Source organism: Mytilus californianus, unplaced genomic scaffold (genome assembly GCF_021869535.1).
Source record: "Mytilus californianus isolate M0D057914Y unplaced genomic scaffold, xbMytCali1.0.p SCAF_28, whole genome shotgun sequence".
Lineage (NCBI taxonomy): Eukaryota > Metazoa > Mollusca > Bivalvia > Mytilida > Mytilidae > Mytilus > Mytilus californianus.
In genome coordinates, this window is record NW_026262677.1 from 1,037,248 (window position 1) to 1,063,581 (window position 26,334).

General features: G+C 32.4%; 2 protein-coding genes across 2 annotated transcripts; both read left to right on the forward strand.

Annotated features, from left to right (window-relative positions):
• The first annotated feature begins 1,553 nt into the window (after positions 1-1,553).
• On the forward strand, positions 1,554-15,019 carry LOC127732787 (uncharacterized). Its single transcript, XM_052241966.1, has 7 exons — positions 1,554-1,688; positions 2,817-3,000; positions 6,664-6,963; positions 8,131-8,188; positions 9,201-9,247; positions 12,978-13,046; positions 15,015-15,019. The coding sequence occupies exons 1-7, from the start codon at positions 1,620-1,622 to the stop codon at positions 15,017-15,019; spliced, it is 732 nt and encodes a 243-aa protein (XP_052097926.1). The 5' UTR covers positions 1,554-1,619.
• Positions 15,020-15,127: 108 nt separating this feature from the next.
• On the forward strand, positions 15,128-25,294 carry LOC127732808 (heat shock 70 kDa protein 12A-like). Its single transcript, XM_052241978.1, has 4 exons — positions 15,128-15,460; positions 21,720-21,944; positions 22,447-22,588; positions 23,722-25,294. The coding sequence occupies exons 1-4, from the start codon at positions 15,440-15,442 to the stop codon at positions 24,381-24,383; spliced, it is 1,050 nt and encodes a 349-aa protein (XP_052097938.1). The 5' UTR covers positions 15,128-15,439; the 3' UTR covers positions 24,384-25,294.
• Positions 25,295-26,334: the final 1,040 nt, after the last annotated feature.

Below are 26,334 nucleotides of genomic sequence, written 5' to 3' on the forward strand. Positions count from 1 at the left end.
ATAGAGGTATTTTCGATTGAACTGATTTATGATGTAGGGTATTGCCTACGTTGATGACATCGATACCTTTGTTGCCATATTTCTTGATGGACAAGAATAAAAATAATAAAAATACAATTATACTAGATACCATAATAATCATTCAAGTTGGTCTTGTAGTTTCAGAGAAGAAAAATTTCCGACGACGGAAAACGACTGGCGACAGAAGACGACGAACACCGTGTGATGGTGATAGCTCATACAAGCCTAATAGGCCCAGGTGAGTTTAAAATTGATAGACCTATAAATTATAAAGATGATTCAAAGATATTTGTAGCTACAATTAGATTCAGAGTTTTGCACAATGTAGATAATGATATACGGTCGAATGGTGCCCCCGAAACTGATGATCTCCAACCGATGGTATCAATACCACTGGTAATTGAATCAAAAATGGGAAACATCGTCTACGTTCAATACATAATCCTGAATGAAATTTTACAAGAAGCGCTTAAATTGTTTGGTACAGTAGTAACCTCCAATTATCCAAATTTTACACAATTTATCGATACAAGATTTAATACACAAAATGAGCGTTATAAATCTTGAAGATCCTACTTATTGTAACGCGTTCATATTTGAGATGAATGGGCAGTAGTTATGAATGCATCATACTGTGATCTATATAGTTATTCACTTTTGTCTTATATATGGTTTTTCATAAAGGGATAATTGTATGCAATTTCATCATTTATGACATCCTGCTTGACGTTTCTTCTTGTTATTTCACGTTTTTCATAAGGGGGACTCTAAATTTAATTAACAATAGACATTGAAAAAACTTGATACTGCATCTCCCAAGTCATAAAAACCTACTCTGTATTGCATAAATGCACTTGTCACATAGTGTCAGGAGAAAAATCAGCCACAATATACAGAAGGAAAAAGTGAATCAAGATAACTCAATATAAATAAAGCAACGGTAGTGTACCGCTGTTCAAAAGTCATAAATCGGTTGAGAGATAACAAATCCAGGTTACAAACTGAAACCGAGGGAAACACATCAACTATAAGAGAAAAACAACGAAACAACAGAAACACTGAAATGCAACAAAAACAAACGCCAACATACATAGATGCGAACTATTTGATAACAACTGCCATATTTCTGACTTGGTACAGGACATTTTAAATGGTGGGTTGAACCTTGTTTTATGGCTATGTTAAACAATATAAAAAATATAAAGCTAGGCCATTAATAATTATCCAGGACACAATGTCAACAGTAAGTTGAAATACAACAATTCACCTTTTTTAATATCTTAAACCCTTAGTTCGGCACAGCTACCAGGCAAACGATTCAAACAAAAATTATTTGACAAAAATCATTATTTGTTTACTTCTATGTACTTTTGATTGATAATCTTCCATTGAAAATGTTATTACAATGCGTTATTAGTGCAGAAGGTTTTAAATCTTTGATGATTTTTCTTTAGATTTAGGCGCGAATCAAACTATAATGATCATACAGATAACATTCATATTACCTACATCTGATATCATGAATAGACTTGAATAGATTATACACAAAGCAAAAGTATATCAACTATGTACTATACGGAAGAAAGTGTATACTGAATATGTACTATATTCTTGGCATTATGGTGAAATATAAGTTCAAATTGGCACTATGTATCATGTTAAGTCATGTAAGTATTAATATTGAGCATTTTATATGTTAAGATATGTATCATTCAAACCACTTTCGTTTTCTATATGACTAATGCATACCTGGACAAAATAAAGTATTCGTAGCATTCTTGCAACGTAATAAACTTTTAATGTTGTTATACTAACTATTTAAAGTTGCAATAGGATAGGTGTATGTCATAGTTCATTTGCTAATAAAATGCACTCAATATAAAAAAAAACTATTTATAGTACTGTTATGTTTATTTTTAAAAGTTCATATGCCTATACCTTTAACATAATATCAAAACTCATAACATAGTTTTGAATTTTAAAATGATAACTATTCTACAAATGTTTTTAATTCAAATATTTTAGTTTTGTTAATATCGATCTACACTATGTCTATTTAAACGTAGCGTTGTCATTTTAGCGGTATTTTTAACATTGTCATATAAACGATAGGTTTGACTAGCCACAAAATCAGGTTCAACCCACCATTTGTTCTTAAAATGTCCTGTACCAAGTCAGGAATATGGCAGTTGTTATCTACTGTCCGTTTCTATGTATGTTGACGTTTGCTTTTGTTGTAGTTCAGTGTTTCTGTTGTTCCGTTGTTTTCCTCTTATAGTTGATGTGTTTCCTTCGGTTTTAGTTTGTTACCCGGATTTTTATTTGCTTAATCGAATTATGACTATTGAATAGCGTTATACTATTGTTGCCTTTATTTAAGTCTTGAATGTAAATGTGTTTTTAAGTGTACATATTTACTATCTTCAATTGTAATAGTTATTCTAGAGAAAAATATAACATGAAAGTTACACTTGGAATCAAAATCTAGACACATTCAAACATCGATTGACTTCTTCTAACTTCAAAGTTCAATAAATCACGAAAATTTTAAATAATAAAGGACATCTATTTTCTTTAAAATTTTAATAAAAGTATACCCAAAACCAATGTATTTTTCTGCACCAAGGAAATTTGAAAGGCAGACTAAAAAAAGAACATTCGTAATAAACTGCAAGCAAAGTCTCTGAAATGTAAAACTATATAAATATAAGAAGATGTGGTATGATTGCCAATGAGACAACTCTCCACAAGAGACCAAATGACACATACCTTAACATTATTTTTTAATATTATAGATATTAATTGGATGTGCGAATACTAGTGAATACGACTTGAAATGTCCAGATATGTCTCAATCGCACTTACGAGCACTTGGTATTTGTCGGAAGTTCCCTACTACATTCTATGCTTGCTTACTTGATACCAATTCTGGAAACTCTAAAGAGTCGTGCAACGAAGCGCCAGATTATTCTTCTCCAGGTAATCATCTTCAAGAGTCTATTCAAATAAAATGAAGCAGTAAATAAATTTTTTTTCTAGCAGGTTACTAATGTATGCATATTTCATGACTGAGTATTTAATGAAAAATTTCTTTTTGTTTTTAAATAATTTAATTTTGAATGTAACGCGTCTTCTGATTGGCTGACGTTGTTTTGTTTATCAGCTCATAGACATAATTTTGTCATGTGACCGTGACGTCATCAACGTTTTTTCATGGTTTACTCAGGTTTAAAATGGAATTTAGAATTAAATTATAAGAAATGACAGTAATATATTTTGCTGTCTATTCGAAATAACATAAAAAATGTGGTGCACACTTTAAAATAACCCGCTACGCGGGTTATTCAGAGTGCACCACATTTTTGATGTTATTTCTTCATAGACAGAAAAAATATTACAGTCATTCCTTAAATAATTTGTTGTCGTATCAAACGATTTTATGGATTGTCTTTTATGTATGCATTTGTTGTTAGTCGTATTCAGCTAATCAACATCTACAACATCTACAAAACAAATAAAAAATCTCAAGTTTGCAATTCGAAATTACTAATTAAGTTTACAATTCATGATCATTCATAATGAATTATTACATTTTCTACTCCGTATTTTTAAGATATTTGGCTGTTGACTGTTTGCTATGGAATTTTGAATGGAAAGGGGGAAGAAGGGGAGATAAAAACACATTTAAGTCAAAGAACGACAGACAGCATATTTGCCAAAAGTAAATAGCGAAAAGACAAACAAGTAAAATACTTCCTCTTAATCCCATCTGTTTCCGGACTGATCATATACACACATGCGGAGGGAGGGGTGGGTTCAAGGCAAGGTTTCTAAAACAACAGTCTTCAAATGCCAAACAGGAAACTAAACATTGAGCAATACGCTCAACACAACAACATTTCGGACTGAACTATGGGAATCGAAAGGCAAAATGTATAATAGTGAGGACACATGATAAAATTAACATTTGTACTAAGTTCCATGTTGATGTGACTATTGCGTGAAGGTAAATTACCTTAATCGAAAGCTTATACCTGTTAATATTAGAATTTAATGCTATCACATATGAGTTAACTTTGAAGCAACAAATTCGAAATTCTTGGTAGTTTACCTAAAATCTAATACGGAACGAACACAAAAATCTGAAGACCTCTTTAATCATAATAGGAGGGGCATGACAATTACAAAGGTTGTAAGAATAACAGGATAACTTTAATTGACAATTAAAAACCATATATTCAGAGAACAATTGATGGTCTTTCCACCATTGAATTCCAAAATCATTGATAAGAAGTATCTTCCGGTTTACTCAAAGTTACTACTGGCGTCAAATCATAGGTTTCTTCATTCTGATTCCAAAAATATATGGTTTCTTTGTACTTTTGGCTGAAATAAGGGAGATCATTAGCTATTTTCGGTTAGAAACATATCACTTCAAGTCTCATCTGATATCTTTTTTTCCCACTGATTCCAGAGTATATGGTTTCGATATATCATATGATAGGGTAATGCATGCCGACTCAAATTATATACTTTTTCTATGATCCAGCTAACCAAACCTTTAAACAGACTTAATCAGAAGGGATGTAGTTACGATACTGTTGTTAGGGAATTAAAGATGGCATATTCTAGTATTAATATTGATTCACTCATAGGGTCTTTGCATCGGAAATAAACACATTTTTCTAAAACCAGTTGTTGGCATGATACGGGTTATGTTCTTCTCATATATTTTATGATGGTATGATACTTAACCCCTAACGGTAGGGATTGTGCTTGATTTTCATATGATGAAGCCATAATATTTCAATCAGTTTAATTGAGGTCTGGAGCTGGTATGTCAGTAACTGCTAGTAGTCTTTTTGTTAGTCTTGTATGTTTTTTGATTTTAGTTCATTTATATGTTTTGGAGTTTAGTGTGACGTCCAGTCTCACTGAACTAGTACACATTTTTGTTTAGGGGTCAGCTGAAGCCCGCTTTTAGGGTGCAGGATTTTCTCGCTGTGTTGACGACCTATTGGTGGCCTTCGGCTGTTTTCTGCTCTTTGGTCAGGTTGTTGTCTCTTTGACACATTCCCAATTTCCATTCTCAATTTTATTTTAAACATTGTTACTTCCGGTTTACACAAGGTCACTTCCGGATGACATTTTCAAAGGTATAAAGTCTCCAAACCTAATGCAAAAAATCCAATTTGGCCTTGACCTCAATTTCAAGGACATAAAGGAAGGATCTCAAATCAATACACCCTATGTTTCTACTATTTAAACATAAAGAGATCTGGTATGAATGCCAATGAGACCACTCTCCAACAAAATTCAAATGAAGTGGATGTATGGTTCATAAGTAATATCTCCATACAACTTATTTTAAACTTTTCAGGCGTGAAAACTCCAACCAAAAGGGACGGTTCTCTTTCGACCAAAATTTAAAGTTACGACATGTCGCAACAAACAATTTATTGATCAGTTGTATATTTTTAATCTTTACTGTTTTGTCAATTTTTGGTAATATACTTTTGGCGTGGCTCGGTATTCATACATCCAGTTATTGTGCTATGATCATCTTTTGTATTCTTGTCTTTCATTTATGCTTATGTATTTTGTCTATAGAGTGTCTATATGCTATTTTGTTTTTCTTTGTTGAAATAGTTATTTGTTTTATAGTGATTAAGATTATAACACAATATTGACTGCCTGTTGTACCCCAATTTTTGACAATTTTACCTATTATGTCTGTTTGTTTTGCTCACATATTGTTGTCAATATAATGGAATTCTATGCGACTGTCATACAAGTGAGAGGTTGAGCTAGCTATAAAACAAGGTTTAATCCACCATTTTCTACAAAAGGAAATAACGGTACCAAGTCAGAAATAAGACAGTTGTTTTTCATTCGTGTGATGTGTTTGAGCTTTTGATTTAGCCATTTGATAAAGGACTTTCCGTTTTGAATTTTCCTTGAAGTTTGGTATTTTGGTTATTTTACTTTTTGGTTAACAATTTTGTCATTATTTATTACGGTTTGTATGGAAATACGAAAACAATCAAAATTAAAAATTTAGTAATGACCTTGACCATTGACCTTCACCTCAAATTTCTTTTGGTGCACCAAGAGCATCAAATCAAAATACCCGAGATCTCAATAAATGACAGTTCATGAGTAACATTTATAATTATATATCACTATGTCAAATACAGAAGGGAAAAAAACCCTCATATGGAGTCTCCGTATTGCTTCGGTCGAAATTTAAAAAAACGTCCCGAGGATTTAACAAGCAATTTGGATAAATTAATTTGTCGATTTCTTTTACGGTTGCTTAGGAGTAGACATAACAAGAAAAACAGTGAACGGGAAGATAACCCTCACAAGAGAAAGTGTACTGTTACACAGGGTCAACTTCGAAAGCATATTTATTGTTCGTTATCATGTATTAAAAATCTTTTCGATATCTTAATCTTTGCGAAACAAACACAAATCAAACAAATCAAATAATGATGGAAGAAAAAAAAACAAATCGAAAGGTCTTTACACAGGAAAGTGGAAAGACCTTATTGTGTACAAATAGTACATTTCATGTACAACCTAAAAACTAAAAACTTGATACTATATCAGCAGTTGAAAGTTCATATTCTTAAATTACAGGTGAAAAATATGTAATATCGGGGGCTCGTACGACTGTTTCCTGCTCTTCAGAAAAATATCAACCATTTCTACTTTGGGCAAACAAGAGTAGCGATTGTTTATATAAGAAATCAAAATGTAAGGAAGAGGGTCAGATCGAATCCGACAATAATTTAGCAATAACAGATCAAACATGCATGTGCGATCACGCAAAAGACTTTCATTACATCAGTAATCCTACAGACCAATGTGCCTGTGTGCCATCAAAGGAGGATTGTTCATGTTATTATGATCCAAGACGGCGTCTTAAAGTATCATCAGGTAAATCATTGGGAAATAGTGAAATCTATACATAACAATAAGTGTATTTTTTGCACTTGTTGGATTTAAGCTCTTATGGCCCTCATGCAAAATTTTTTTTTCAAAATTTGTGGATAAAAAATAAGAAAATATTTGAAGGACCATTCGCGTTATAGATCCAACCTATGGTCTGCAATAATCAGATAAAATCCTAAACATATTACGAGAAAGAAGCGGCTCACTAATCAAAACAGATAAATAGCATATTCAGATCCAATGGTCCGTTCATACACAACCTCTCCTTATTTAGATTTCATACGATTTCCACATTGATTTAATATAAGTTTGTATATTCAGATCATTTTTACCATTACTTTAAATCGGTAACTTGCTGTTGTATCTTAAATATACTCGAAGTGATGCAGAATTCAACATTTATTACAAAAAACTTACTATTTAAAACTCACAGTTAATCGGTCGACCGCTAGATATTTATCTTATATGTGTATTGTGTTGTTGGGGTCTCTAATCTTTCATTTGTTTATAAATGTTAAGATTTCTACGACAATCACTGACGGGTTTCTAGTTTGAGGCACTGACATGTATGTACATAAACGAGGCGGGGTTAAACTAGTGGTGTATGTTCTGTAATTTGATATATCTTAGAAGGTGTAATACCACCATTGATTGTCCCCTATTAGTCTTTGTTAAATTTGCACTTTTCAGAAAACTGTGCAGATTTTATCTTTGTTTCTATAGAAAAAATTTCACATAGCATTTCATTGCATATAAAAAAATAACCATCACTGGAATTTAACCAATCAAATTTTCCCCTTTATAACCTGTGTACAAGCTGTAGTAACCATGTAACCTCAAGTTTCCAAAATATTCTATAGAAACCCCAAATAAAAAAATAATGGTGCTTTTAAATACCAAAGATATATGTTTATGACCCAGAAATGTTTTACTGCAATGAAGTGTAGGATTAATTACCTACAACTGTCAAATTCAAGGGAATATTTTTTTCGACCTATTTTCGTATGCTACCGGATGTGACGTACAATGATTTGGTGGTATTACACCTAGAAGTTAAATTAAAAAAAAACGGGAGACAAGTTTATCGATTGAATACTATGAGCAAATTAGTTTTTGTTTCAAATCAAACAATCAAATGTTTGTACTTTATAGATCATTTATGTCTGCAGCCTCCACAGACTACTGATCATCTTGCTGTCGATTTCCCAAGGTAAGTGATATACATGTATAATAGGCAGAGAAAATGGCTTAAGAAAATACTGGAAACCGTAACAAACTGATGTCTAATGAAAATACTGTACTCTTTAAAGAGTAAATCCTTATTACACTTGGAATGATTTGTTTTATTTCATAGTTCTGAAATTCAAGTAAGCCCACCAGAAAAAATCATCAAAGATACCTTTTGTAAAGTCTCTGATCTGTGCCCTTATTCAGTGTTTATTAGATTACTGTAGGAACAGTTGCAACAATGTATATGTATGTTATCTAAAATATACAGTTGTGGAGAAACAATAGTGCATAGCAGTTCTTACAAGATTTGAATTGGTCAGCCAGTAAACCCAAAGCAACAACTCTCCGATAGAGTCACGCCATGCCAAAATGTTTTTTATTTTCTTGGGAGGGAAGTTCTGTTTCACTCGGAGAAGAACTTTTATTTGTCATTACTACACTTTTTGATTAGTGTTGATGAAGTGCATTGAATACCTCTCCACCGTATTGTTCATTTTCTCGACAAGGCGGAATTTCTCCCGACTTCTTGAAAATATTTTTTGGGATAAAGGGGAGAACTCTCATAACAACAAACGTAAATTTTCCCGTTGTCTGTTAGAGGCGCAGATTTACGTACCTCTCACCTTAATTTGAAAATATGTATAAAATAAAAGATTAACATGAATGAAAACATGAACATGTAGCAATATTAAATATTCCATTCAATGGATGTAAGAATTGATTCAGCCTGTGGTAGATACAGGTCGTTAACAGATGTTTTCTCATTCCTTTAACAAGAATCATGTCAATCGAAAACGAATGTCAAAATCATTGATATCCAAGATACTACTGCAAACATATGTAAATTTAATCAGCTGATGAATATGAACTCCTACTTTTATTTATATATGACAGTGAATTAGAACTGGGCGTCTACGGTATAGTTTTATAAACGTTAAGCAAGCAAGTTATCTTTTGTTTGCTAACCTTGTTTACAATCATTATTATTGTAGAGAGGACGCTAAAAGTGACCCAGCAACAACCGAAAGACTTAAAGCAGGTAATATATTGTATTGGTTTCCATGGGAACATCGGCCTCTTTAATCAATTATGGATTATGTGATTTCTTGCTTTTTTTTTGTTTTTGTTTTTTATTTTTTAGTTATTTATTTTTTATTGTATAGTTCTCCTGAAGCTATAGTATGAAGCAACAAGGGTAAGCAGATATTCAAATCTCACAAATCGATTTAGAAGATACAAACCAACGTTAAAAAAAATTTGCTGTGGATGTTCTGGTTTTGTGTCATGGATGGATACCCCATATCCTTTGTTTTTCTATTATGGAAATTCAAGATAATTGAGGTATCAACCATCTAATACTGAATATTGCATAAAGCCATGAATATAACACTTTCGAAATTTTATGCGTCCGAAGCGAAGCGCATGTCTTGATTTACCTTCACCAGGATCGCTAAAAGCCAAATATTTGAAAGCTAAGGATGTAGAAACACCAAAACACGAGAAGAGCTATATGACCAAAAGGAACATAATTCTGTTGACAGTTATGATTTTTCTACTCTCTACACTACACTTCTACACAATCTTCTCAAGGCAAAGTTTTCATATTTAATTAAATGGTCTTTTGAAAAATCTCATTGCAAATTTATTTGCTGTAACTCGTTTAGACTTTTTCTGTAACTAAAAAGGAAAGTATGCTAGATACACTTACTGGAAATGTGAAGATATGATTGAAACCTTAAATTTTCTCCTGGACAACATATATGTACGTTTTGGCGATAAAGTGTATCAACAGGTAATATGTATTCCTAACTGCGCCCCTTTAATAGCAGATTTATTCCTGTATTGCTATGAATCTCAGTTTATGACGAAACTCAGTAAAGACACGTCATTGTTACATTTGGTTGATACATTCAACAATACCTACCGTTATCTTGATGATATTTTTTCGTTGAATAATCAAGAGTTCTCTAAATATACTACCGACATCTAAATCTAACATAAACAGCAGTAGTTGTCCTTTTCTAGATTTAGACATTTTAATTTCTAAAGGGAAACTCCATACTAAAATTTACGACAAAAGATACGATTTTTCATTCCCTATTGTTAATTTTCCTTTTTTAGACGGCGATGTTCCTTTGGCTCCATCATACGGTGTTTATATATCCCAACTCGTTCGTAATGCCCGCGTGTGAAGTGATGTCATTGATTTTAACGAACGTAATCAATGCATCACTGGTAAATTATTAAGTCAGGGATTTCGTTTCCATAAATTACTTAAAACTTTTACTAAATTCTTTCATAGATACAAAGATTTGATCTGTAAATTTGGTTGTACCTGTCGAAAAAACAGTATTTCACATCCTAAATTTAACGGTAATATTGTACTAAAAGCGCGGAAATAACTATGCGATCCGTGTAAACTAATCGAACCTTTAAACACATTTATTAGTAAAGGTAAACATAACTAAATTTGTATTCTTTTCAAACGTGTTTTTTTGAGATGTATAAATACAAATCCACGTTCATTTTATATATAGAGATAACTCTATTTATATATAACATTATACATATTTATTAAAGGTTAACTCCTAAGTATCCTACTGCCTGTCGATACTTTTTTTTTTTTTGGCATTGCACAAGTCATGTTTTCTTTGACTGTCCATGACGTTAAAACACTAAATCCCTGGGATGTGTTTTAGTTGATTTTAGTCTCTGATGCATGATTTTTTATTATTAACTGATTTTGGATTTTAACTAGCTTTCAGTAACTGCGAGTACTCTCAAATCGTACTTTTGTGTTAATTTGACCTGTTGATACAATTTGTAATGTATGTTTGTTATTTTAATGTTTACTTATTCAGTGTTATATCTAGTCTAACTATTTTTAATACAAACCACCTTTGATAAGTGTTTAGTATGACGATAAATTTTCACTTTTGTTCTCGTACTAGGAACAACAAAATTGTTTATTTTTTTAAAATTATTTCCGTACTCCATGTATACCTTACAACACAATTATTTTAATTTACCTGTGTACGTTATTTTATTTGGCGGCATTTTGTCCAAGGTTATGGTTGTCTTTCTGATATTGTTTTACATCTCACTCTTTTTTTTATTAATTTTGTATTTACATTGTGTTATAGTTAAAATTTATTCGTTCAGTGTATGTTCACTTGTTTTTGTTAATATATCTTTTGATTGAGTTAAGCCATTTCAATTGATATTTTATAGAGTGTCTTTCTATGTTGTGATGTTACACTATTGTTTCAGGTTAGGGTGAAGGTTGGCGCCTATTAAAACGTTGTTTGCACCTGTCCTAAGTCAGGAATCTGATGTTCAGTGGTTGTCGTTTGTTGATGTGGTTCATAAGTGTTTCTCGTTTTTTATATAGATTAGACCGTTGGTTTCCCCGTTTGAATGGTTTTACACTAGTCATTTTGGAGGCCCGTTATAGTTTGCTGTTCGGTGTGAGCCAAGGCTCCGTGTTGAAGGCCGTACTTTGACCTAAAATGGTTTACTTTTACAAATTGTGACTTGAATGGGGAGTTGTCTCATTTGCACTCATACCACATCTTCCTATATCTATAAACATAAAAGCCAAATCTATATTAGGTAAACTTTATGTGAAAGAGTTGGAACCTTAGTTTCAAAATCTATAAACTAACAATTTAATAAAGGTATGTAATAAATCATGTCAGTAACGAAACACTGACTACTTGGCTTATGACACCCTCCGGGACTAATAGTTCTCCAGCACCGGAACTGCAAAACTATATAGAAATGGAAATAACACTTGAGAAATTTTCAACATTCGACGTGTTTTCTTATTTTAACATTTATCAAGAACACTCTTAACCAAATATTGTAAAACAAAGGATGTATATAATACCAATACACGTGACAAGCTATATGACCAAAAGGAACCTAAAACAAAGAGCCGAAAAATATTTTGTTGACGGTAGGACTATCAACAAAAACAGACATGAAGAGTCAATGTTAATGCTGATAAAATTGAGAATGGAAATGGGGAATGTGTCAAAGAAACAACAACCCGACCAAAGAGCAGAAAACAGCCCAAGGCCACCAATGGCTTTCACTTTCGAAAGTATTGTCTTTTTGAGTAGACGTTCAATAGGGAATCATTTTAATATTATTGGATATGTTAAGACATTCCGTATATCAAAAATGGTAAATAATAAACACCCTGTCGAGAATGGGCGATATGTGTGCATTGCAGGAGAGAATACACATGTCGCCTGTGTGAAATACACAAACAAGTTGTGTATGCGACAGATTGCGTTATCTCATTATATTTTCATTTTATATCAAATTTTAAAGAAACGAATAAATAAATTGGAAATGACTGTAATAATCTCAAACATGAAATTCTAATTAGGTTGCAACTGACGAAGCTGTCGGAGCAAATAAAACCTTGTGACTGCTAAAGATATAAAGATAGAATATCTCTCAGTAACATTTTCCTTCATTTTTACACTATTATTTATGTGATGCTGTTTTTACCATATATATTAGTACCTCACAGCTGAAAAACTGTTGTATGTTTTATTTTTTATTGTTCTGTGACCATTGCATCAGCATTGGTTTCTCAAAAAAAACGGATGTATGTGTAGAGGAAGTTAAATGCTCAGGAGATAAGATAATGCAATAAACTTGAGATGCAAAAGCGAAAATATATATGTGAACAAAGATTACAAATGTTTTAAACACAATAGAATGAAAAAATAATAGCAATGCTCTTTTTTCTATAGTAATTTCAGCGAGATCGACTGGTTTCCGTTTAGGTTTTTTAGCTTTACTTGTGGTGACAGCCTTAACAGGTTTGTTAAATAAGCGAACATATGTTTATTTATTTTATTGTCATAGGCTATTTCAATGAAACAAAACCGATGTATATATTCCTGAAGCGAAAAAATAAAAACAAATTAAAAACTATCAAGGGCAAAGAAATATCATCAATTATGTCTTAACTGGCATAGGAAGATATTAATCAGATGACTTTGCAGAAAGAGAGGCAAAAGATACATGTATCTAAAGGAACATTCAAAATCGAAATAAACTTACAATGTCATGGCTAAAAAAGAAACAGACAAACAACAGTACACAAAACACAACATAGAAAACTAAAGACTGAGCAACACGAACCCTATCAAAAACTGGGGGTGCTCCGGAAGGGTAAGCAGATCCTGCTTCATATGTGGCATCCGTCGTGTTGCTCATGTTAGTACAAACACAGTAAAAAGTCTAAATCGGTATTTCACATTCGGGAAAATGGAAGGGATTGTAGTTACGACAATTGTAACATATCCGTCGTCATCTCTGGAACAGATATTCCATAACGGTCAACCAACTAGTGGTGTTGTCCGTAACATTTACGAAGGAACTCTTGGTTTAATAGCTTCCTTGTGAGTAGCAACCCTCTATCAAGGAAATCATGATAGGAAATACAAGTCCTGGAATATCGTATCAACTGGGATATATATACTCCGTATGTAGGTGCTGCTGGAATGTTGCTAATTATAGAAATGGAAATTTCACAATTGGAAAGCTGAAATCGTCTCTTTAATCGTAAAGTTATGTTTTCAACCGACCCTTATTGTCAATTTCTAGATGTAAGTCAAGATATGAGGCAGACTTAACTGTATCTGTTGTATCCTTTATTTCAAGTTCGATGGGATAGATGCGTACAACATAGTCACAAAATTTTGAATAATTTAGTTATAAAACATCATCTATATAGCGGAAAGTAAGTTAAATGATACTGCTTACTTCTTTTCTTTATATGAAGTCAGCCTCATATGAATAAAGGAACAAGTCGGCAAGAAGAGGAGCACAGTACGTTCCCATGGGAATGCCGAATGTTTGTTGAAAACCACATCCTCCAAACGTAATACATATGTTGTCAATCAAGAATTCAAGCAGCTTGATAATGTCAGTTTCAGAGAATTATTTTTTTGAATCGGAGTGATTTTTTACTAAGTACGATTTATCCCTCCCGAATACAAGATACTTGTATCTACGTTGGCCATTTGTTTTAATGAAACAAAGCAGGACCGACTCTTTCAATTTGTCTTTTAGTTCAGAATGGGGAATACTTGTGTAAAGTGTAGAAAAGTCAAATGTTTTAATTTCTATGTATGTTGGCGTTTGTTTTTGTAGCATCTCAGTGTTTCTGTTGTTCCGTTATTTTCCTCTTATAGTTGATGTGTTCCCCTCGGTTTTGGTTTGTGACCTGGATTTGTTTCAGTTAAATCGATTGATGACTATTGAACAGCGGTATACTTATGTTGCCTTTATTCAATACTATTGCAAGATGAAAGAGTCTTAGATTGTATGTATCCATAAGATCTTTGGATTTTTTTAGTATCAACATTTGATTCACTCCACCTCTAGAATAGGTAGTTTCACAATTTGACGCCCGGCTTTGATTGTTGATAAATTTGATGTTAATAATTTAGAAAGAGGTTTTGTGGAGCGCACGGAAGACCCTGTTTGTAAGGATATAGCGTATAGAAGCGCAAATAGTTCGGATTACTGCGTAATAATTATCTTTTCAAGTATCTCAAGCTTAAAGACCTTTAAGTTTGTAAAATTGATATAAACAACGACAATTGAGTCCAATTTTCACTCTATAGCAGTAATTACTCTACTAGAGTTAGCGACTTTAATAAGTATCAGATCAGTAAAAACACTTTAAATGTAACTCACATTGAAACAGAACTGTATTACTCTGCAACATTACATCTGTTGTTTCATTTTTTCAAACTTTTCAACATTCTCCTTTTTAGTTTGAATATTGTAAGCATTAACTGGTGTCGCCGATATTTTCAATGGATAGGAAATCATTTAAAATTAAAATAATATGAAAATGAAGTACAAATTATGAATTATGTTTTTTACAGGTTTAATTTTGAAATTTGGATCTATCGAGATTAAGTTTGTTGGGGCAATAGACATTGGAACAACATCCTCTGTGTATGCTTATTGTTCTGCTGCTAATACTTTGCTTCAGCGAAATACTGACACAAATATAAAGCTTAACAAACTATGGAACTCAGGCGATAGAGATCTATTGTCTTTTAAAACACCGACATGCATTTTGCTAGATAAAAACTTTGATGTTGTTTCTATTGGATATGATGCTCAAAAGAAATATAGTGATCATATTTATGATAACGAGGCAACAGATTTCCATTTTGTTGACAAATTCAAGATGGAGCTGTACCATAACGAGGTAATATTAATAAATGAGGATCTGGGGTATATGTCAATGGAACAGAAATCCAACAACATACAAAGATGTATAGACATTAATATGTTTTAATTTATATTGGCTTACCGTTGTCATTTGAATTAAATTGAATATACATTTGATTTGACCGATTTGCAACTAAGCTATTGGATTTCACAAAACAAACATCTATACAAATAGATAAGCACTGTTTCCACCCAATTTCAATTTTGGTTATGTTTTCCATATACCAAAATGATATGCGTTATTTATTATAGCATTTCTTAAATCTCAGCTTAAACTGAGGGGGGGGGGGGGGGTTGACAGGTGCTTAAGAAGAAATGTCTCTGATGTTAAAATACGTTTACGAAATACAAAATGCTTATATATCAATGGATATATAGAGGCATAATTTACCAATGAGACATTCAAAAAGACAAACAATTTAAAAATAAGGGGACATGGTAAGATTGCCAATGAAACAACTATTTACTAGAGATTCAAAAGTAGATGTAAGCAATTATAGGCAAATGTAAGGTCCTCAACAATAAGAAAAACCCATACCGACATAATAAATCTGAAAGAAGCCAAACGAGGAAACATACGGCCTAATTCATAACAAAACAATTAACGAAAAACAAGTTTGCAAGCAATACATTTATAATTTATAACTTAAGACTGAACAACAAGGTCCCAACTATAAGTGGTGGTGATCGCATGTACTCCTGAAAGGTTGGCAGATCATGCTGCACTCGTGGCACCCGTCATGTTGTTCATTACTATAGTACAAATGACTCTAAATCGAGGACAAGATGAAGGGATTATGGAAGAGATAATTGTCTCATATTTGTGGTCATCTGTTACATAGATATTCCATAACGGCCAACCAACTAATGGCGTTTCAAAGGGACATGCTAGAATTTTGCTACAGAGAAATCGAAAATTCACCAACGAAAAACTGTAGTTATCACTTTTGTAGTTACTTTTGTTTTCAACCGACCTCATTGTTATTTCAAGATATAAGTCAAGATGTGAGACAGTCTGTATCCGTTATGTCTCTTATTTCCATTCGACAGGATAGATGCTTTAAACATAGTTGAATTATTTAAGTGACATCATCTAAATAGCGGAATCAATTGAAATTATAGGATAATGCTTTACTTGCTGTATTGAGCACAGTTGGTTACCATACGAATGATGAATGTGAAATAGACGTCTTCAAAACAAATATGTTGTCTATAAACAAAATTCAAGCATCTTCAGTTGGTAATATACTTTGCAGAGTTTTTATGTTTGAAAAAGAGATTTTTAACATAGGATGATTTATCCAATCTTTAAACAAAATGTTTGGGTAGACGGTGGCAGATTGTTTTTATAGATACAAAATTGGTATATTCTTTTAATCTGTCAAAGTTAAGAATGAGGAATGCTAATAAAGGTTAGAGAAGTCGAATTGTTTTATATTACTGGGAAGGTACTTTTATTCGTGGGTATCGATTTTCATGGATTTTTAAAATTCCCTTAGTTCGTTCGTTTTTGAATTCGTGGATATTATTAGAGCATTTTAGTTTTAAATGGAAATTTTACATTTCGTTGGGAATTTGAATTCGTGGTTGAATCCAATCACGAAAACCACGAAAATGAGTACCCCACGAACAAAAGTACTTTCACAGTATTGCAAGAGGAAAGAGACTTCTATTGTACGTTCTCTTACAGGTCCTTTTATTATCAACATCTGTTTCACACAGCCTTATAATTGGTAGTTTCACACAAACTCTGAATCCCGACTCTGATTGCTTATACAATTGATGTGTATTGTTTGGAAAGAGGTTTCGCTGAGCACTTGGATAAGGCATTCTATATCTGTAACTTTGTATATATTTCATTTATTATTCTATGAAATAACTTAATTCATAAATCATTTGCACATGTCAATTCCCTACTGCTAATGCATGACCTAGGGTAAAAAAGGGATAGAAAAAAAACGATTCAAGTATAATTCACAACGTTAAAGACATGAATCTGCATACAATAACTTCGGATTGCCTCAGGGACTCAAATTTGCTGATCAGTTCCTGTTCAAAAGTTTCATTGGCTAATGTTGTAATATTCTTGTTCAATTCAACATAGATATAAAAAAATTGATCAGATTAACAAACTATTGTGTGTTTCTATAGTAATGTTTTGTGAAAGTATCATTGTGTAATGTGTTGATAGTAAAAAGTAAAATAGCAAAAATACCGAACTCCAAGGAAAATTCAAAACGGAAAGTCCTTTATCAAATGGAAAAAGCAACAAGCTCAAATACAGCAAACGAACGGAAAAAATGAAAACAACACGTTATAAATTCCATGCGTCCAAAGCGCTTTTCGGGATTTACCTTCATCGGGAACGCTCAAAACCGAATGTTTGAAAGCCAAAGATGTATAAGAACCGAAACATATGAAGAGCTTTATAAACAAAAAAAACCTCTAAACATGGCCATATCCATTTAAAACATCTGTCATATTCCTGATTTGGTACAGGCATTTCCTTATATAGAAAATGGTGGATTAAACCTGGTCTTAAAGCTACATAAACCTCTCACTTGTATGACATTCGCATAGAATTTCATTGTATTGACAACAATGTGCGAGCAAACTAAACAGACATAATAGGTAAAATTGTCAAAAAATATGGGGTACAGTAGTAAACATTGTATCATAATCTTAATCACTATAAAACAAATAACTATTTTCAACAAAGAAAAACAAAATAGCATATAGACACTCTATTGACAATGTACATAAACATAAATGAAAGACAAGAATACAAAAAATGACCATAGCACAATACCATAATGGCGGGATGTATAAATACCGACCCACGCGAAAAGGATATTACCAAAAATGGATTAACAGTAAAGGTTGAAAATATAAGAGAAATAAAAAGAACACTTTACCTCGTAATAAAGATGATAAGCAACGTCAGTACCTAGGATCTATACTTCAAGACCATCATGTATTATTTGTGAAGTTGATACGGAATATTTATCGACAAGGCCTTGGTATCTTCCGATGAACTCTTTTAGAAAAATGACGAGACGTTCTTTGACATAAGCCTGGTTTATCAACTTTCTGCTCAGAAACTGGTGACGTTTTATAAAGTCTGAGTAGCAGCTGCAAGCTTTTGAATAACGAATGAGTTGGGAAATGTATATCCCATATGCAGGTGAAAATGTTGTATTGCTGCTAAGGTGGGGGAAATTTATAATTTCAAAACTAAAATCGTCTCTCTTGTCATAGATTCTGGTACTAAGATGACCGCTTATGTCAAATTCGAGGTAAAAGTCTAAAACTGAGGCGGAGGAAGCCGTGTCTGTTGTTTCTTTAATTTCTAGTTCTTGAGGATATATCAATGGAACTCAATCACAAAAGTTTGGATTGTTAATTGAAAGAACATCATCAATATATCTGAATGTGAAATTGAATGACCTGACTTCTTTGATCTTCTTGTTTTTGACAAGTTTCGGAAGGAACTCCGACTTATAAAAATAAGAATAGGTCAACAAGAAGAGGCGCACAGTTCGTTCCAATAGGAATGTCGACAATTTGTTGAAAAAGTTTACCTCCAAATTCAATAAGAAACTCTACCATACTGATCACTTGTTCTTCTGTGTAGCATGCTTTACCTCTATGTTCACTATCAACAAACAAAATATGCCGTATGGTACCCTTAGGCAATTTATAGCGTATGCTACCATTTTAATATTGAAAAGCATTGCGGATTATATCTTTTAGGCGATTTTTCAATTTCACAAGGGGGATAATGGTATACATAAAGAAATGCCTGTACCAAGTCAGGAATATGGAAGTTGTTTTCCATTCGTTCGATGTGTTTGATCTGTTAATTTTGACTTTCCGTTTTGTATTTTCCTTTGAGTTCGATATTTTTGTTGTTATGGTGTTTACATGGTTGAAAAATCAAAAGTTTTGATAGAATTAATTTCAGAGAAAGATCGAAATTTAGAATTATCCAGAAGATTTTTTAGAATCTATATATGGTTAATACCTTTACGAGAGTTAACAGTTTCATAGTATTTCTGAAGACCCTCTTTCACTGCGGACATAAATCATCATTTAACCGATTCTATTCATTTGCATTTATGTAAATGATTTAAGGCCCATGTGTACGTTTATTATAACTGGCTTAACAACTTCTAAGTTGTTCATTGTTGATGATGCCGATGTCTCCAGTTATGACATGACCAGTGTAGCTATATATGGGAAAGATGCCCAAGAGCAATCCGGATGTTTCGATTTTAATCGCCAGAGGGTAAAGGTCTCTAAATCCCTCTTTTTGTTGAAAATATTGTTAATATTGATTGTGCCAATACCTTAATAGCGAACTTTGCTTGGAATAAAAACTACGTTCTAAGTCATCTTTGGAGATTAAGGCACAAGTTTGACTAGCCTATATAGTAAGTAATGTCCATAGTTAATGTAACCAAAAATTGTGAAAGAATTTCAGCAGAGACTATAACAAATCTGTCATTAAAACCACGTTCCTTGCAGTACAAAGTAAAAACAAGATATAACTTACAACCAGTGACGAATTTCTCGACTGGCAAATCAATAAAAATGTGGTTAAACAGGTTTTATGAACAGTTTACCTTAATCTGTGGAATAACAAAAAGTAAATAGAAAAATGTGAAAGGAAAATCAGTGTAGATGAGCGTCTGTCCATTATTTCATTTATTTAAAAAAGGCCTATAGAAGATAAGGTGATTTACTATTGACTGAAATACGCATGGTCAGTAAGATTTTCCATGTCAAAAATAAAATGCATGTATACAGGGCATGAAGGTGTTTTAAACATACTAGTAACTGGCTATTATTATAGATATATCTTTTAGGAATATATATATAATGCACGAATGTAACTAAACTATATATCAATTAAAGCACTAACTAAGCGAATTTTTAAAACAACTCATATGATTTCAATTAAAGTGAATAGGATACCGAGGAGACAATGAAAACCTGTGCTTTACTTGTTAAAATTTTAAGAAATAATACTTTCATGCCATGCTCTTTGCTCATTTAAACATGGGTAGGCATTACATTTTTCATTCAATATCTTTATACCGAGCGTTAGCAAGGTGTAAAATGTTGACAAATATAATGCCTACCCATGAGAATAGAGCATGACATGATATAATTATGTTGATTCTAATAGGAAAATTGATAACTTTTGTACTTCGAAGCGGACCTGTAATACGCGTTCGAAAGGCATCCCTTTTGATTTGATGAAGCCAACACTGTATAGAAATCAACCGTTTCACGATAAAAGAAATGAACAGATACATGTAAAATTACTTTTAGAATGATTTTATTTAATTTCCTAGCGGGCAATAACAACAACAATGTCTTTTTGATTTCCACCGTTGTTCAAAATACAACTGACGTTGTATTTCAATTATGACGTCAACTACGTGCAGCCCATGTTTTATTGGAATTAGCACCATGGCTTTGTTTCCAAAGCGAAAGAAGAACGTCATATTAGAATGATATTTATATCAGGATGACATGTCAATCGGTTATTTCGGACGTGATATCGATAGATAATTAGATGATGTCCAGTCACACAAAACGCTCGACATGTTGATATTTTATAAACTTTGCATGCATTATTTATTCTTTGACTACTATGGAATTTTTGTAATGTTGATTAACGTTCATGCTTGTGATATTTTGTCTGAAATAGGATTCGCACGGCGATTGATGCATCGATAGACGGCTAGCATGTCAACGCCCTCGGTCTCACTCCTTTGGGAATTCATTCTACTCCATGAGTTCTTGCCTTGATTTGTATTTTCACAGATTTATGAGTTTGAACATCGGTGAATGTAATAAATCCAATTTGAGAGATCAATTAATAATTCAGTTGGCATTCATTTAGAATCTACGGCCGCTTTAAATTATTAAAAACGAATTTCTATTACTATCCTTTTTTCAGGTATTTAATCAAAAGCAGTAGAATTTCTCACAGCACAAACCTGATATTTTGGTTTACAGTTTAACTATATGTAAACGGAAAGCAAAATTGCTTTTTTCCGTGGAATCATTAAAATTATCAAGAAAAATATTCAAGATCTTGAGGATAATATAACTCCTTTCTTAAGGTCTATGAACTTCACGTAAATGAATTAGTCCAAATTTTTCTCTCCCGAATAAAACAAGACATTTTATGCATTTTTAAATCTCATATATTTATTTTCAAGAATATATCGGACAAACTTCAGATAAAAGATGTGAAGGGAAAACAAATTCCTGCAATTAAGGTTTTCTCCAACATGATTTACAAACTTAAAGAACGGATGGAAATGGATATCAAAAATGAATATACAGGTAGCAGTTTTTCACCGTCGAGTATTCAGTGGGTTCTCACCATACCCGCAAAATGGACAGACCGTGCAGAAACATTCATAAGAAAATGTGCAGAAAAGGTAATCAAATCATTACTAAAACAGAGTAAACTACGACGTTCTAAATTATGTTAAAGATTTTACAATACCTAAATGAATGAAAAGATGGTTAAACGCAAATGAAACGGTAGCCAAACACAAACGGGAAATATATAAACGTCATCATATGATCTTCCCGACAATGGAGAAATCTCTAGCACGATGTATTCAAAACGTCAATGACGTATTTGAAGTCTGAAAGTATGTTATAAAAGAGAGGCGAAATATATCAAAGGGACATTCAAACTCATAAGTCGAAAATAAATCTGCCATCATTTACCTTCTCTAAAAGACAGAATATTAGCATATAATCGGTGACGAGTTTTTTAGTAGACATTTGAAAATGATGTGGAGTTAAAATAGTTTTAACGAAACCCGCTATACAATTTTAAATACTAGTAATACACAACTTATCGTATTAATTTGATATCATGCTATTAAATTCTAATTTCGGAAAATAAGCAAGTTTATCATGTTTAAATAGGCAGGAATTCGTAGTGACCAGTTGATGATTATCGTAGAATCGGAATCAGCATCAGTATATATTCATCATTTACTTATCTGTAACAAACTTGATCTACCCTTGAAGGAATTACCAACAGAGTACCTAGTAATTGATTTAGGAGGTAAACTTTTATTATTCAAAGAAGGTTAATGCTCAATAAAGCAAATGTCAAAACACAACAAAGCAGCAGTTATTGCAATTTTAATATACCCGACACAAGAGGGTTTTTATAGTGTTGCTTCCATTTGGTTTACCCATGTATTTATATTTTAGTTAATTTTTATTTCATAGAAAATATGTATACTATCCACTTCAACACCTTTTTTGTTGGTGTCTTTGTTAGATTTATTTCTATGCTTTTTTTTTTTTATTTTTTAAGTCAGTTGTGTTGTATGTCAGTGATGTATGCTTACACAATTTTGGCTGCTGTATCCCAATTATTGTCACATAGACCTATTATGCCTGTTTGGGTTGCTCACCCAATTTTGTCAATATAACGGAACTGTAAACAAATACCATACAAGGGGGAGGTTTACCTAGCTATAAAACCAGGTTTAACCCACCATTTTCTTCCAAAAATTCCTGTACCAAATCCGACAAATGAGTTGTTTTTCACTCGTTCCGTTGGTTAAAAAAGTTTGATTTTGTCAGCTTTTATAGACTTTCCCTCTTTGAATTTACCTTTGAGTTCGGTATTTTTGGTATACATTTTTCAAATTTTCTAATATTTTTTTGAAAATACTTCTCTGGTATTCACAGTGGAAATTAAAAGGTCAACTGCATATTATCACGTTACTTTTATGATTACTTATATCTGTACCTTTGTTCAACTTTTGGACTTCTACAAGATCTTTTAGAAAGACATTAGGTAACAAGAGTGATTTCGTCAACAATGTACATAAAACAGATCTGTCAAGTAACAATATACGTTTAACAAAACTCTGAACAGTATGATAAGGAAAATAAAGTGACTGTCGCTAGCTTTACCTTATATCAATTGATATATGACCAAAAAAAATCTACGTATTCAGTCATTAGCTTTTTGAAAGTCAACAAATGCATGATAAGTTGATTGTTTTCTAGTTTTTATCATGTTACTTAGTGTATTCAAATAATCATCCGCGCTATATAGAGACAAATCAAGGTAACAAACAGAAACTGAGGGAATCGCATGAACTCCAAAATAATCGAGACCGGGTGTTTTTTTCACTGCACAGTTTTACGTCAAAATATTTTTCGAATATTTTTTTACAGGAGGTACAAACGACATTACTGCACATAAGATTTCTAAACGTGGCAAGTTGAGAGAATTATGCAAGCCATCCGGAAATGTACATGGTGGGACGAAAGTCGACAAATATCTTTTTTCGTGTTTTGAGAGGATAGTTGGTGATGAAGTTGTCCACGCTCTCAAAGATAAAGGCAGTTATCTAGAACTACTAGAACAATTTGAAAGTGTAAAAAATTTCATAACATCATCAACTGCCAAGAAAGTTGCATGCAAGATTCCTTTAAATCTTCTTAACGAACTTTGTGAAAAATATAATAAAAAATCCTTCAACGTTTTACTTGAGGCATCAAAGTACTCACAGAATATGTCACTTGCTAATGACAGATTGCGAATAGATAGACCATTTATTGAGAGATATATTTCCGAAGTTGCATCGGGTATAATGAAAGACATAAAGTATGTGTTGTTTGATAAAGCACAATCAAGAAATATAAGTACGTTTTTTGTTGTTGGCGGCTTTTCGAATTCAAAACTCGTAAGACAAAAACTTTCTGACGAGTTTCCTAATGTTGCTATCATATATCCTCCGGACAATGTTGAACTTGCTGTAGTAAGAGGAGCTGTTATGTATGGGAAAAATCCTAATTATATAAAACCAAGCTCAAACAAGGCACACTTACGTTGAATAAATGAGTCTTTAAGTTGCTTAATATTTCTTAAATCTTTGAGGAGAACAAAGCCTTGATATTTTTTGACAAAATGTAACAGAAACTTTGTTGTTCTAGGCCTAATTACAAATGTGCCTGGAATCGAACGATAGTAATACAAATATATATAAAAGAACTATTTTATGTTTGGATGTAAAACAAGCCACAATCAATCAATATTTCTACTTGCGATGTGTCTGTTGTATGTTTTGCTTGATTGAACGAGAGACCGATTTATTAATTTTTTTTACAGTTGAGAGAATATTAGTGTAATTGTTAATTTAAATTGTAAACATATTTCTCAACACAAAAGGAACAAAATGTTTATATTTCTGTACCGTGTACACTTCGAAAGCTTGTCTATATCAATATCCACGAGGTTTGCTACAAATTTGACAATGGATCCAAAATGTTCTATTTCTAAATTATGATATTATCTAACTTAAATCATCAAAATGTCAACGAGAACTGAAATATGTACAACAGCTTTTTGTGTTAATAGTTTAATCTATCTACATCTGTTCTACATCATCTATATACAACTAATCCAAACTGGTATATTTAACCAAAGTATCCAGCATTGTCTTAGTATATGAAGTGACGAATGACGCCAAATAGCCTATAAACAACTCAAATATTCATAAAGAAGGGGTGCAAATAGTTTCAAGTCACAATTATTCACTGACGTTCAGATATTGAAATGTTTAGACATTTACCGCAATTTGATATGATCTAGCCACTGAATTTTATCATATGTAATATTCTAGTAGCAGCAAATTGTCCTATTGTTTTAAAGAATTTTAAAATGAAAAGGTGCCATCCAGATATACCCATAAATTGCACAGCGTTTAATCAGTTGAAATGAAAGAAATAAAACGATAAATATCTATAGCAGCGTTCCTTCCTTTAGTCAAGATCTGTTTATGGGTTGCACTAACAACTGTTACTACCCGTTCTCTATATATACGACAGATGTTCAGCATCAGATATGTAAAACCATTTGTGGTATAGTATAGATATTTAGTCACCATATTCTTACATTCGGCAGAAAAATTCCGTCTCATCATTAAGGATATATCAATAAGCAGTCACGTTAATTCAAAATTGGAACATTACACCCTATGTCCTTTGGATGAGTATCACTATCTGCACATTCAAGAGCTGTTGCAACAAATCTTTCAATTTATTCAAGACAAAACAATTATAAACATAATCACTGTAGATTTGTCGAGAAAAAAAAGTGTCAACAATTCCGTCTTAACGTCTAGGGACATTGTTAAATATTGTTTCCAGAAACGTCTTTCATTTTTGTTTTACAAAATCTTCATCACGACATTGCTTTAGTCGTTTGAGTTTTTAACACTTAAGTTTGTAATTTCGATATTATAACTAAATTTGTCATGCTAAAAAATGGCTAAAAATAACGATGCATAAAGGTGTGTGGGATTAAGGTTGATAATACTCAACTGTAATTTTGAATGAATTACATGTACTATAATAGGAATGTAAAACTAACGAACAGTCCATGTTTACTTTTGATTGAACCTTTTCTTTGGAAGATCAGTAAATAATAACAAAGATACTCAAACTAAAACTGTAGTCCGAGTAATTTGTTTATACTACAGTTGTGCGATAATTAAGATTGATTATGGTTTAAAGAGATATATCTCAAGCCAAATCCAGATTCGACTGCAGGTACAGCTGTATATTGTTTCCATAAGTAACATTTTTAATTTTGATCATGATTGTCTTCCAATGCCAAATTTACCAATCATGGAACATTTTGAATATCAAAAAAGCGGCTCTATTTTAAGTATTTGTATTTATGCAAAACATCGATTTTAATCTTTTAGTTTAAAATACCACTATTTGCGTCAGGTTTCGGATTGTGACTCGGGGCCAGATATCTGTATTTATGCCCTTAATCCT